At 29.3% G+C, this 15,447-nt stretch overlaps 1 protein-coding gene across 9 annotated transcripts in view; it reads left to right on the plus strand.

The window, feature by feature from the left end:
• The first annotated feature begins 1,192 nt into the window (after positions 1-1,192).
• LOC130901213 (MYND-type zinc finger-containing chromatin reader ZMYND8) overlaps positions 1,193-15,447 on the plus strand; it is a 28,686-nt gene continuing 14,431 nt past the window's right edge. For 4 of the 9 annotated variants that reach the window (XM_057812412.1, XM_057812411.1, XM_057812414.1 and 1 more), the window contains exons 1-7: positions 1,236-1,572; positions 1,952-2,531; positions 3,518-3,690; positions 4,952-5,036; positions 8,179-8,359; positions 11,837-12,007; positions 13,016-13,191. In XM_057812412.1, the coding sequence (XP_057668395.1) occupies positions 1,983-2,531; positions 3,518-3,690; positions 4,952-5,036; positions 8,179-8,359; positions 11,837-12,007; positions 13,016-13,191 (1,335 nt within the window). In that variant the 5' untranslated portion in view covers positions 1,236-1,572; positions 1,952-1,982. Of the gene's footprint in view, positions 1,577-1,951; positions 2,532-3,333; positions 3,383-3,517; positions 3,691-4,951; positions 5,037-8,178; positions 8,360-11,836; positions 12,008-13,015; positions 13,192-15,447 lie in introns of those variants that run through there. The other 5 variants (XM_057812417.1, XM_057812415.1, XM_057812413.1 and 2 more) reach the window with 5 other exon arrangements.

Raw genomic sequence — 15,447 nt, forward strand, 5'->3', positions numbered from 1 at the left:
TATATAATTTGCTTGGATGGAAGTTCCAAGTATTTATTATTCAAATTAATCCAGAAGGCACTTACGATGTAGTTCCTTCCAAAAATAAAGTGTTTTTGCTATAATCTGAATACAATATTGTTCCATATCGTGTCTATTTCTTAAATTATTATTCAGTTTTTTAAGTTACCTACTTTTTCTTTTGATAATTAAAACTATAAACTGGTAATGTGATAATAGAAATATAAAAACAGTGTGAACTATAAGAATGAAATTCCCAAATCAAAGATTGTACACTAGGAGCTTCAACTTTTTCGAAAAAAAACTTTTTATAATAATAAATTTTAGTTTGTGAATTTGCAATACAGTCAATGTCAACATAATGGCATTATACACATTGTTAACAGTAACTTTTTTGTTAAATCAGTTAAAGCTATATTACATGTAAATAAAAAACTTCTCGCACTGAATCCTTTTCCATCATGACAACCAAACTTACTTGTCCTACGGTATTCAAAAAAAAAACATTATCTATTTGTTTTTAAAACGGTAAATATTTATAACAACTTTTGATATGACTTCATTAAATAAAAATAACATTTTACGATTGAATGAACCTAGAATGAGATTGTCATTCCCTAAAAACTGGAAACTGATCAACTGAAACAATTAAAACCGGACTACAATGCAGTAAGTAGAGCATTAATTTTAGTGACACACCGAGTTTTGAATTTGTTCGTGGTGATAGAAAAAAAACTATTTTCTACATCTATCAGATCGATTTACATGCAAATATTCTGGGTAACCTCAAAATCAATCCATCGCATTCTATAATTGACATATAGGGTGTACCGAAACTATTTCACTAAAATCGAATCCTCGTAAAACTATATAATCAAAAAATTTTCAAAAAGTTAATTTTTAAACATTCGTAAATATATTAATCACATAAATATATTATTTGGAAGTATCAAGATGTTTGTATGCTTTTTTATTTTATTTTTGTTGTTAGATTTCTTCTTAAATTTAGCTTGTATAATGAATTTTATTCAATAGTGGTATCCACCTATATACTACCGTAATACTCACGTGTAAAATGAGTTGCCTACGTGTAGAACTCAAGAAACTGCTATTCAAAACCATTACATATAATATCAACTAGCAGCAATGTAAAGGTGAGTATCCTAAGAAAAATCGACGTTGTCAGACTTTCATCCACATCTGCCATCTATTGGTGAGTGTTAAATACAAGTAATAGTACATATCTTGTATTAATTAATTGATATTCCTTCATTTTATAAGAATAAATACAATAGGTTCTACAGTGCTTTTACATAATTTTTTATTACTAAATTAGCTCTGGATATCTTCAGAAGATACGAGAATATATGGTTTAAAATGACTCAGAGGTTAGGCTAGATTTTTCTACACATATTTTTTATGAAAATAATTACGGAATTTCTCCGCTAGAGACACCAGACACCTGAAACAAGCAAATTTGCACTTCGCCGTAATAAACTGTGAATTCGTTTTAGTTACACACCATATTCATCTCTATGCAAATAAAATAATGGATCGTTGTATGAAATAAGTGTAAGTAAGTTTTTTTTTCAAAGTAAACATTGAAATGAACATATTATAATTTGCATGGTACAGGTCTCAAAGACAACCTACGTTCACTGTCTCGTGTAACATACAATTTTGATAAAATCAGATGAATTAAACAATTGTAAATACCATGAGAATAAATATATCTGTAGATCACATTGCTAAACTTTATTGTATAGAGATGTAGTACTTTATTATTAAAATGTCCTATTTACTATACAAAACAAAGAACCATGATAAAACGTAAATTTAAACTCAAATTAACCACAGATCTCTAAAAATCTTCAAATATCTTATCAAAGCTTATATTATACTTACTTTTGTTGGTACTAAACTTTTAAGATATGCTTTTTCATATTCACAGCCAAAAGCAAACTTTCTATTCCAATCTTGTCATGGATAACGAAGTAAAGCCCGAGCTTGATGAAGTAACATCACCTGAAAATGTAGATTCTACCTCTCAACCCGACTGTAAAATTCAAGCTGAATCTGAAAATTTTGGCAATTGTAAACCTTCTTCAGTGGCAAATGATAATCAAACACACTCTGATAAAAACCTCGATGACAGCATAGACCAAACAAATTCCAAGAAGTCAAGAGAACTCAAATCACTACTAGCTCTTTCTAAAGAAGCTAACCTAAAGACTAACATTTCTCATAAAAGGAAAAAGGATGTGAAAGACTCTTATAAAGGGCAGTCAGATATCGAATTAAAAAAATCAAGCAAAGTAACTTCAGATAACAAACAAAGTTTCAACTATCCAGTGACAGCTGAAGCTGAGCTAGAAGAAATCGATGAAGAAGATGATAAAATGGAAAATGGATCGCATAAGCTTGTGAAACGAAAAAGGGATCGTTCTAATGAATCAATGGATAAGTTTTTGTCAGAAGATGGTAATAGAAAAAATAAGAAAGCTGTACATGGGGACGTTAAAGTATTTAAAGTAAGTATTAACTGGTTTTATATATAATTTGTTTATGTTATTATATTTGGTGTGTACAAATTTTTTGTACTTTTTGTCTAATGATTTCTATTCTATGTTAATTTCAAATTATTTGTATTCTGCAGTAAAAGTGATGGGTTAAGTTTTTATTAAATGCCAGTTCTCACATTTCATATTTTATTTAAAGTTACATTATAAATATCTTTCATACTTTGTTTAGATATTTCTTCAAACGCATTATTTTCCTTTGTTTGCTCATAAATTGTTAGATTTCTTTTTCTGTTTTCTATTCCTACTCATTCAGGGCTGCAAGGAAGGTAAATTCTTATGCAAAATTTTCTTCCTATTTTTTCCACCAATACATACATCACCTTATGACATAATTACTAACATATTCCTCTTTTCATACTTATTTATAAGTTTCTGTGTGGTCAAGAACTTGATATAAGCTTTGTCTTGGGCAAAACCTACTCAACAGGCAGGCGTGGCTCATGAACACAGAGTTCTCATGCAGACGCCCCCGAATGTCGATCTTCCTTTCTTTGGAGTAGTACAAGCCTGTGGAATCAGCTACCAAGACATATAGAGAAATTCAAGATCAATATCCACAGGCACCTCCATACAGCAAACACTACTCAAACTACTCGGATGTAATAGATTTTATTCTCTTGTGCTTACTTTTTAGATGACAAAAATCATTAGCAAAGCATATATATTATTGCCTTCTGTTTTCTTTCCAAATTATCTAAAACATATCAAAGTTTGCTGGAAAATATACTGAAATGACAAATATACCTTCCTGTTTGTATATCTGTCATCCATTACTGAGCTCTCCACTATTGTGAAGCATGGTAATTGTTTTATCAATAATTCTCTATATAAATTTTGAAGAATTCATATTTGATAAAATATAATAATAAATCAATGTATATCAGTGAATTTACTAAGACAAAAATATTTACATATATTTTATTTTATACTTTTAGCCGAACAAAGATGCTTTTTGCTGGCGTTGTCACAGAGAAGGTGTAAATGTGGTTTGTGAAACTTGTCCTAGATCTTATCACCAAAAATGTCTTAAACAAACCATAATGGATGTTAATCATTGGCCATGTCCCGAATGTGTTGCTATACTAAAAGCTGAGAGCACACAAACAAGGTTCGTATATTTTTCTCAAATACAAAAAATATTTATTGAAAATCAACTGAAAATTTTTGAAATATTACTCATTTTAAAACTTACTTCGTATTGAACTTACTACGTATTGAATTTTGTTGAATAATTTATCTTATTTAATTTGAATCTGTTTGTAAAGTTTTTCTTTCTTCTCTGATAAGTCTTATTCAGTAAGATGATAAATCTACCTTACTTAAAGTCAATTAGCTAAGTTCTTAATCTTCTGTCATCAGTTGTTTAGGGTAATAGCTGGAGAAAATGTGTGATTTTAGCTAGTGGAAAAAAGCTTGACTTCTCTAGTGTATTGTTTCCTGTACCATACGAACTTATAGATGTTGAAGTGTATCCAGATCATTTAATCCTACTTTTACTCAATGTTCATCGTATAATTTCAATTTTATTTAGAATCTAGTTGGTTTCATAGGTATTGAACGTATTTTTATTGTGAAATTTCTACTGTACTAATGTAAGCAGTAATTCATATGTACCTTAATTACTACTTTTCAATGTGGTATAAAAGATATGTTCCACTGTGTTATTATGTTTATAATGTGCTAATGTGAACAGTAGTTCATTTGTATCTTTATATAAACCTTGAATATGAATATTCAATATAGTATAAAAAATATGTTTTACTTTATTATTATGTTTATAATATGTTAATGCAAACAGTAGTTCATTTGTATTATATAAACCTTGAATATGAATATTCAATGTGGTATAAAAAGATGTGTTCAAGTTTATTTTTATGTTTATAAAGTGCAGTAGTTCATATGTACCTTAATATAACATTTGAGCGTGAATATTCAATATGATATAAAAAGATATGCTCTACTTTATTATGTTTATAAAGCGCTAATATAAGCAGTAATTCATATGTACTTTAATATAAACTTTGAGTATGAATATTCAATGTGGTATGAAAAGATATATTTTACTTTATTATGTTTATAATAAAATACATCAATCTATTTCAAGTAGTATAGAAATCATATTACATTTAAATATAAACTATATATTCAATGCCTCACGTTAAGGGGACCCTATGGCAAGCATAATATATAGGCTCGAACTCATTTACCCATCTAAACCTAGAGCAGATAACTGGTTAAATCTGTTTTTTTGTTTGATTTATTTCAATAGCATGGAATAATACAAATGAATTAACATTCAATTTAATACACCATAAAATTACTATAAAAAATTTTTGTTGGAACAAATTTTATTTTGGATTTCATTTTAGATCACCAGCTATGAAAGGAATGACTTTAGAACACCTTTGCAGTCTACTAAAATTTGCGGTTAATAGAATGATGCAATGTCAAGGGGTATGTACCAAGTTTTTAATGAATTTTTTTACATGAACTTGTTTAAACAGAGAACGAGAGTTTTTGGTCTACAAAGCTTTCAAATACTTTTCAAAAAAAGTCATTGAGGCTCGATAGAGAGTAGTAGAGCATTTTTTACACAATTTAATTTGGTTTTGTTTGAGAGTTGTTTTTTGGACTTACAACACAATGCTAGTACATGATTGGTGGATATGTATTTGATGATCGTTTGCCAATATAAAGAAATTATGATTTGATAAAAACTTGGGCGAAAAAGAAAATACTGACCTCACCTTTCAATATCATCTTGACAAAGAACTTAGGTAATGGTGAAGAAGATGCTCAAATGCAATATTGCAAGAATGACTTGATCTTGTCAGAAAATTATGTTTGTAATATCATTTTAAACAGCATTTTGCAGATGAGAAATGAACTGCCAAATTTAAATGTCAACTGAAATCATTAATGGCATCTTACATACATTTGATAATGGTTTATCACAAATCAAATACAATCTTCAATGACTAATTTCCTCCAAAAAACGACTGTGTTATTAGCACATATAATGAACAAAATAATTCTGTTGATTTCACTTATATTCCAGTCATATGTGTTTAATGTCATAAAGTGACAATCTATAATTTTTTTTTTATATTTGTATTGTTTTATCTTTTTTAATATCAATAAATTTCCGATATTTCCTTGTTCTCAATGTAGTGAATAAGAATTTTTTTATATTGTAAATACCTATTTTTCTTTTTACACGATTTTTTTCAAAGCATAACTATCATTTTTAAAAAATTAGGTGTAATTTAGTGTCATTATTCAATTTCGACTTATTTTTTTCATTATGTTATGTTTTCTCTTGTAGCAAACAGGTTTGGACATATTATTAAAATACAAATCAAAAATCAATTATTTTTATATAAAATTCAAAAACATCATGACTTATTTAATTTTTTTTTAAATTTATATTATTAAAATGTCTTAATAATTCTAAATTTGAATTTAAGTTTGAAACAATAGCGGGAAGAAAAAAGGGTAATATTTTGTAAAGAAACCAGACCCAAATGAAAACTGGATGCAGGGCAGTCTGTAAATTTGGGCATCGATATGAGCAAGCTTTAACACCATATCATTTCATCACCTACATCTAAAAAGTTATAGAAAAAAATCTTGCCCTGGAAACGATTGAGGAAATGTATGAACAAAGAGGGCTGTTGTCTTCAACCATATGATTTCGTGCCCAATTGAAGCCGTTTCAAAAATAATGTTTATTCAGGGAAAAACATTAGAACTCTCTGGCATTGACTGGTGGAAAGTACTGAAAGATATACCTGAAATTGGAAAGCACATAAGACTTTTTACGTACAATCTTAGATGAATATTAAAAAGACTTATGAGTAAAATGTAATAGACAAAATAGTGAATGATCACTAAAATTAAAACCGCATTTTAATATGAAATAATAACCAAAGTTTTTACATCTTACCATCCTATTAACCACATTTTAATTTAAAATGACATGCAAATATTTAACATGTCGTTGTCCTATTAAAGTAAATTACTCTACGTTAATAATAATTAGTTACCCAAACATAGTAAACAAAGTCTTAAAGTTTGACCCTTTATTATTATCAGATTTTTTTCTAATGCCGAGGATTTTATGTCTATAAATTAATTAAATACTGGCAAAAAAATTATTTTCTTGAATGTTTATTCAACCGAAGGTTAAAAAATAAATTCGAATGGTGTTACGGGTTGAGGACTCAAAATAAAACTGTCCAAGAGCTTTTTAAAATCCAACAATATAAATATATGTACATGTATATGTAAATGAATAGGACGTACTGTATATATGACAAAATATATAACAAATAAGAACATTGTTGCATAAAACAGAACAATGAAAAACTCTTTTATACAACAATGTTCTTATTTGTTTATGTTATATGTGTTCTATTTATTTATATATACAAATATAGATTTTTATATTGTTATACTGATTATTGTTTTACTTCTAATGTCACAATTTTTTGTTTATTTGTTTATCTTCATCAATGTTGTGAGTTATAATGTACCATATATTTTTAGATCAAATAAAAGATCGAAACGTCGACATTTTAAAAAACTCTTGAACAGTTTTTATCTTGAGTCCTCAACCGACAACACCATTCGAACTTAAAAAAGCATACATAAAAGACAATCTTTTTAACTAATAATAAACATTTAAAAAATCTTAAGAGGAATCATTCTTCTGTAATAATTTACTGCACAATTAATCTTAGCTTTAGCTGGTCGTCCTCTTTTGCGTTTCATGACAATTGGAGCAGTTCTTGTCTCCAAATGTGGTTGGACATGCTTAAACCGAATTGCCAATCCAACGAGATGCTTGGAAATATAATCTTTGATAAACTTTGGGCAATTGCATGTGCTGTGTAACCAATTTCCTTTTTTTTCGGTGTATTATTACTTCTCACTCATTAAAATGTTGCTCTTTTTATTCGTCAAAGGTCTCCCACGGCGAGGAAACAAAACACACCCAATGAACGTACTGTATTTGGTAATGAGCTAACATTTTATGGCAATTATAGAGGTTTATCTAGGCAGAAATAGCTCATCAATTTGCTTGCTAAGATTTGGGGATCATTTACTAAATTTTTGGTCTTCGAATACAATTTGAAGTGCAGGTGTGACTAAAGCAGCTAGGATTATTGTAATTTTAGATTTTATTTTTTGGTGCTAACAATATATTTTTGGTAAAAGGATTTAGGGTACCAAAATATTTTTTGGTGGTTATTATATTTAATCCCAATTAAAACTAATCATTTTTATGTTGCTTTGCATTATTGCTTTTTTCAACATTTTGAGCGTTTTGTCTATTTCTTAGGTAAATATTATAAATAAAATAATAATAAGTCAGCTTGTGTGAATTAAAAGCGAAAGATTTGACAATTTCACTGTTCGATTCTATAATGATTTTTATTAATTAAATCAGTTGGTTTAAATCGTGATTTTAATCAATTGATTTAGATCAGCCCTACCCTGATAGGAAGTAATTGTCTGTGTTATGTTACTGGTGAATCATAATTTGATCGTACCATTGATTAACAAATATTTTTTTACAATTTATTTATTGTAGTCTGAACCATTTTTACATCCGGTTAGTGAAGACGATTTTCCAGATTATAGAAAATATATAATTCAGCCCATGGATTTAACACTGTTGGGAAAAAACATTAAAGACAACGTGTATGGTAGTACACAGGCATTCGAGGCAGATGCTAAGTGGTTGTTACACAACAGCATCATATATAATTCGTGTAAGTATAAATAAAAAAAATTATTTTATAACATTCTAATCGTCATTTATAAATAGAAATTCGCAAAAAGTATCTATAATCAAATATTTGACATTTTTTAGTGTTGTCAATACATATAATGTATTTCTTGCTATTGTCTCATTATGGGGTGCTTGAAGACTACAAACATTTTTTTGTCCCGACATTTATTTATCCCAATATTAATGAGTTTTTTTACACGGCCAAAATTTATGTTAAATCTGTGATAAAATGTTGTGTTACTTTCTGATTTTTTTGTAATGATCATCTAAAAAATCTATCTCTTGATATAATTATGATATAGGCTACTTATTGATCCTCAAAACCCACATGGGTTTATAACACCTTACTTCTGTTTAAATATTAATTGTTTAAGTTGGAATTTGTGGAACCGTTTGTGATATTCATACTGAACACACTGTTTACACTACCACTACACCAACAGTCACAATTACACTGTCTGACGCGCGTTTTGATAACTAAGCTATCGTCTTCAGAGACTGAAGATAAAGTCGGCCAGTGTAATTGTGAGTGATGATGTAAACAGTGTGTTCAATATTAATTGTTTGGTGAAAAAATGATTTAAATATTCAACTCATATGAAAATACATGTAAATTGACAATAAATTATCAGAAACTTTAAAAACAATATAAATAAAATTTCGATTCTTCTTTAAATGGAAAGTTAATATAAAAAAACATTGTCTCCATTAGTTATGTCTCGTAGTATTGTTTACTTTTGCTTCTGATTAATAATATAGTTAGCAAAATGTGAAGTAGTTCATTATCAGGGTCAAAGGCATTTGATAATTCTGACGTTTTGATGAACTGTCAGTGTACAGTTAACAGTAACTGAACGTTTAATTTCGAATTTATGTGATTGTTAGTGTTTCAAAATGCCAGATACTTATTCAAATTTAGAATATGCAAATATGGTGTTTGTTTATGGTTTCTGTAATGGAAATGCTACAGCTGCTGCTGAAAAATATCGTCAACGTTTTCCACACCAAAGATATCCTGATAAAGCAGTATTTATTAGTTATAACAAATTGTGCGGGACTGGTAAGCTTCCCAGAGCTAACATATCATCTGAACGCGCTACTCGACAAGGTTTGGTAGAAGTAAAAAATATTCTGCATCTAGTAGAAGAAGATGCAACTATTAGCTCACGGAGAATTGCCACTCAATTGGGAATTCCACAAAAAAGAGGATAAACACACTCCACAAGGCTTATATCCTTATCACGTACAGAGAGTACAGCACCTACAACCAGAGGATTAAGCTAACCGTATGGAGTTATGTCGGCGATTAAATAATAATTATCGTGTTGTATCGAGTATACTCTTCACGGATGAAGCTACATTCACCCATGATGGCATTAATAATACTCGTAACTATCATGTATGGTCAGACGAAAATCCCCACGCAACAGTCGCAAGCAATATTCAACATCGATTTTCTGTAAACGTGTGGTGTGGTATGGTTGACAGTTATTTAATTGGCCCTTTCATTTTGGAGAATCGTCTCACAGGAGACAACTACAAGGCCTACTAGAGGATATTCCTGTAAATATTAGAATGCAGATGTACTATCAGCACGATGGAGTTCCTGCACATGTGGCTCGTCAGGTCAAACAACATTTGGACGAACGTTTTCCAGGGCGTTGGATTGGTCGTGGAGGTCCCATTAATTGGCCTGCAAGATCTCCAGACCTCACACCACTAGATTTTTGTTATGGGGCTGGATGATAAATGAAGTATACAAAATAAAAGTGGACACACGGGATGCACTGATTAGACAAATTGAGTATACCGCAGCCCATATTAAAGAAGAAAGAATTGAGAGAGCAACAAACGCTCTTCGTAGACGAAGCAGAAAATGTTTAGAAGTCAATGGCGATATTTATTGAAAGAACACTATGATTAAGAAAATTTTTATATCATAGCTTGTTTATTTGTTAATATGCTATAACTTGAAAACAAATTAAAATCGGATAAGAACATATGAGTTTTTTTACATTATTTTCACGTCTATAATACACTCCTAGAGTTTGGTGCGCCCCTTCCCGACTCACCCTGTATATCGAAAGGAATAAGTAATGATATGACGAGGAGACAAGTTCAATTTGAGTGCCCGTTGGTGTATAATGAATAATAAGATGGGCCAAAAAAAGTTTTCAGCTCTTCATACACTGGATTTTTTTTGTGATACCTTTGTAGTTTCTTGTCTTGCACCATGTCAAGCTGCCTTTATTAATCCATGAAATATTTTGACTTTGGACAAAGTTCCATACAATTTCTTGTTCATTGTCTTGGACTATGTCTAGCTGCCTTTATAATCTATGAAAGATTTTGACTTTGGAGAAAATTGCATGCAATTTTTTGCTCGTTATCTTACACCATGTCAAACTGCCTTTAATCTATGGAATATTTTAACTTTGGAGAAAATTGCATGCAATTTCTTGCTCGTTATCTTACACCATGTCAAACTGCCTTTAATCTATGGAATATTTTAACTTTGGAGAAAATTGCATGCAATTTCTTGCTCGTTGACTTGCACTATGTCAAGTAGTTTTTAATCTATGAAATATTTTGACTTTACAGAAAATTGCATGCAATTTCTTGCTCGTTGTTTTGCACCATGTTAAGGTACCTTAATGCAAGATTAGAAAATAAAAAATATGCGTTAATTTTGCTGGGTATTGTATTCATAAAAAATTGTTCAATTATGTTATCTTTTACTTGGTGCTATTTTTTGTTTAAAATTTTCGAATTAACCAATCGGTTTAAACTTTTTTTTTTAAATCAATCATTTCCACATCTTAATTTCTATGCTAGTTTTAACGAAAAATAGGGATTCATTTTCAATTGGCATGTTATTAAATTTGTGTTTTTTTTTTGTAATAAGTGCTATAACAAAAATTTAATAATTTTTACATTAATAGAACTTACATAAAAAAATATACTTAATTTTAGTACTATTTATCAACAGAAGAAATTCACTGCCAATATATAAAGTGGTTTAACACTGTTTGATACCAATTGATAAGACAGTCAATACTAATAAGTGTTGGAAAAATGTCTACGCGCTTAAATGTGTTCAAGAGAGGTGGTATGGTGTAAAAGGTGTCCCATAAAAAAGTTTTGATTGGAAATTATTTTGATCTAAACCCTGATACATAATCAGCGATATTTTCAATGTAATGCATTTAAAAATATATGGAATTTCCATGAATGGATCTGAAACATTCAATTTTCTTTTTAATTTAATACAGTTTGTGAAAATACTTCTAATAAATCAATGGAGTTCATAAGATTTTTAAATGTAGATTAGAAAATATTTTGTTTCTAAACAATAAAAAAAAGGTTGTATCAAAGGGTTAATAACTAGATCTGCAGTGTAGAAAAAAGTCATAGGCGTATCAAATTTGACATGTGATTTACAAAATTTATATTTCAGCTCAGTCTAAACTAACTTCAGCTGTCAAAAGTATGATTAAAATTTGCAAACAAGAAATGATGGAAATAGAAAACTGTCCCAGTTGTTATTTGAAAGCCAACGTTAACAAATCCACATGGTTTGTTGAAGTATGTCCGAAACCTCACATGCTTGTTTGGGCTAAATTAAAAGGTAAGCAAATTTTCAAATTGAAACAAATACATTGAATTAGTTCATTCAAAAGAAGTCGGAATGTGATAGGAAATTCTTACTGAATCAAATAATATGTAGTATTTAACAATATCAAAGAATTTCTTCTTATCAGGCAATCACCTTATTCCCCTGATATAAATTCTTTTCAAAAATTGAAATTTCACTAATCAGAACTAATTTTCGAAAGATCAAAAACAATATACTGAAATTGTGCTTGAGAAATGTTTTAATGAGTATAGTGAATGGAGTTTTACTATAGTGTCTTACTTTAAAGGTAATTCAATAAATTCCAATTGACCAATTTCAGGCTTCATTTTTTGATAAGTATCATGTGAAAAGACTACATAAACAATATCGTACTGATATATCAATTTTTACTATGAAGGTATTGACCATTTAATATGTCGATATCACTTACTGATTGTTCAAATTGCATAATCATCATTTTCAGTTTACATTTTAGTCCTTGGAATGTCTTTCATCTGTATACATATTACGTGGGTAAATCAAAATAAAAACAACTCTAGAATATATTTTTACATACGAGGGATGTTCCATTTTTATAACATTTTCAATTTATTATTTCAAAAGCTATTGAAACATTTCATTTTCCTGCATTCTTAAGAACAACAAAACAACTGTTTAACCCTAATTGCATCCTGTTCGTCATATATAGAAAGACGTTGGTATTATAAGAGATTTTTAAAAACAACGTTTTAATACATGTACTTGAAACCATTTATTTTAAAAAAGCTTACAGGGAGGTAACGGTGTTGGAACAATTATTTGATTGAGGAAAATCATATCAATTTTTCCAAAGACTGGATATCATGTCCCTAATAAAAAACGTATAAAATTAAGAAAGTAGAAGAAGTTCAACTTTTCTTGCAACCCAATATTTTTAAATATCTAACTGGTTTTGAGACCTTTGCAGTTGAAACACAATCATCTGGTTTTATTATTTTTATGATCATGTCCATTTTTCAGGATTCCCTTATTGGCCAGCAAAAGCCATGTCCATCAATTCCGTTGGTATGGTAGACGTTCGATTTTTTGGAGCACATGATAGAGCTTGGGTACATTGGAGAGATTGTTATCTGTATTCTGAAAAAGATCCGAACACATTTAAGCAAAAAAGATTTGATATTGAGAAATCTGTGGAGGTAAATCTCTATTATTCATTTAATACGATAATAGTAACTATTCACACACTATCAAATATATTTCATATCGAAATAAATTAAATATTTTTCATTTATTTCCGGTATAAACTTGTATTGATCTACGATACTTTTAGGTTGTGAAATGTTCTGCAAACAACCAAAGTTTACTGTTGGATAAAACTTTATTAAACGATCATGCTGTGGACTTTTCATGATATATGATACAGTGCCAAAAGCCAAATTTTTAGTCTAAAACTATGCTTATATTGTTTGTGTTGAACAAAATAGTTTTTCTTTGCAAGGTAGCATTCTTAGTGGTCTGTAGGATTTAACTTAATCACTTACCAGGTGTTGATCATTTCTCCTCATGTCACACCTTGGATGACATCCAAAACACTGTTTGGTCAAAAAAACTTGATTAAAGGCTTGTATTAATACTTCCAATTGATGTATGACATTAGATTGTGAATGTTTTGCCATACTAGGTTCTAACAATAATAACTTGGATACTTTAAGCCTATTAGGTCAGTTATCTTTATGTCAGACCTTCAATTGCTCCTTGTAAGACATCCAAAGACTGATAACCAAAACTCCTTGTGTTAATGACATGTATTGATGAATGACACTGTTAGGCTGTGAAATGCTCTTGCTGCAAGACAAATTTTTACTCTGGAGTTATGTTTAGATTGTTTATGTAAAAAATAATAGATTTTCTTGGTATAATAACATCATTATTAATTATGACTCAACACAATCACTTGCAGGGCTATGATATAAATTATTCTGATATTTTGAACTCGTTTTCTCTGTTCACCTCAAGCAAAATCTTCAAAACTCCTTCGATGACATCCAAGAAGATGTGAGAAGCTTATTTAAGAAAAATTTATTAAAGACTTGTATAAATGTACGAAATAGTTTTTCTTTACAATATAGCATGCTTTTTGATCTGTATCGTTCAAATTATTCACTTTGCAGGTTTTCATATTAATAAGTTGGATATTTTAATCTCATTTGGTTAGTTACCTTCATACCAGACCTTCAATTGCTCCTTGTAAGATATTCAAAGAGCTGATGGACAAAACTTTATTAAAGGATTGTGATAAGGACTTTTATTGATCTATGACACTGTTAGTTTATAAACTGTTCTTGCTGCAAGCCAAATTTTAACGCGGAAGTTATGTTTGGATTGTTTGTGTTCAAGATAATAATTTTCTTTGTAAGATATCATGCTTAATGATCTGTAAGACTCAACTTAATCACTTAATAGATTTTACTATAAAGTACTGTAACATTTTGAACTCATTTCGTTAGTCCTCCCCATGCCAAACCTTGGATGATAACTTTATTAAAAGCTTGTGTTAATGACTTTTATTGATCTTTTATTGATGTTCTTCTAATAGCCACATTTTTGCTCAAGAATAATATTTAGACAATTAGTGCTAAAGGTGATAGTTTTTTGTGCAAGATTTCATGCTTATAGGTCTGTATTATTAAATTCAATTAATTTCCAGGTTTTGATGTGATTAACTTGTATTAATTTCAAGCCCATTTAGCCAGTGCCAGTTCTCTTCATGCCAGAACTTAAAAATGCTCCTTGCTGATGGACAAAACTTTATTAAAGACTTATGTTAATGGCTTGTATTGATCTATGGCATTTTTAGAGTGTAAAATATTCTAGCTAACAGCCAAATTTTTACCCCGAAGTTATGTTTATATTAAGAATTATAGTTTTTCTGTGCAAAATAGCTTACTTGTTGCTTTTGACGCTAAATTAACTATGTGCCAGATTTGATATTTATTACTCTGATATATCCATTTAATTTGATCAATTCTATAATTATTTACATTGGATAATATTATAAACCATTTTCTAGTCTATTCTTTCGATAATATTAGAGTTTGACAATTGCTTTATCAATTCGGGATGTTTTTGCAAAAAAATTTATAATACATTAATTGTGAAAAAATTAGGATCTTTTTGTATCCATTCTACAGTCATTACAATACCAATGCGAAAATACATGTATGACAGTACTTTTAGAGATAGTTGTTATTGTTTATAAAACACCTTCTTATGTATTGTTCAGACAATTAAGGTTTTGAGTAATTTACTAGAATGTAAACGTTTCTATTGCTAATTTTGCAAACATAATTCAAAGCTAGTTTATGGAAATCTGATCTACTTCAACTAGTCTATTATTTTGACTATTTTTCCCCACTCGTATCTAGAATTGAACATGAAGGTTCCTTAAATGA

The sequence above is a fragment of the Diorhabda carinulata genome, chromosome X (assembly GCF_026250575.1).
Source record: "Diorhabda carinulata isolate Delta chromosome X, icDioCari1.1, whole genome shotgun sequence".
NCBI lineage: Eukaryota > Metazoa > Arthropoda > Insecta > Coleoptera > Chrysomelidae > Diorhabda > Diorhabda carinulata.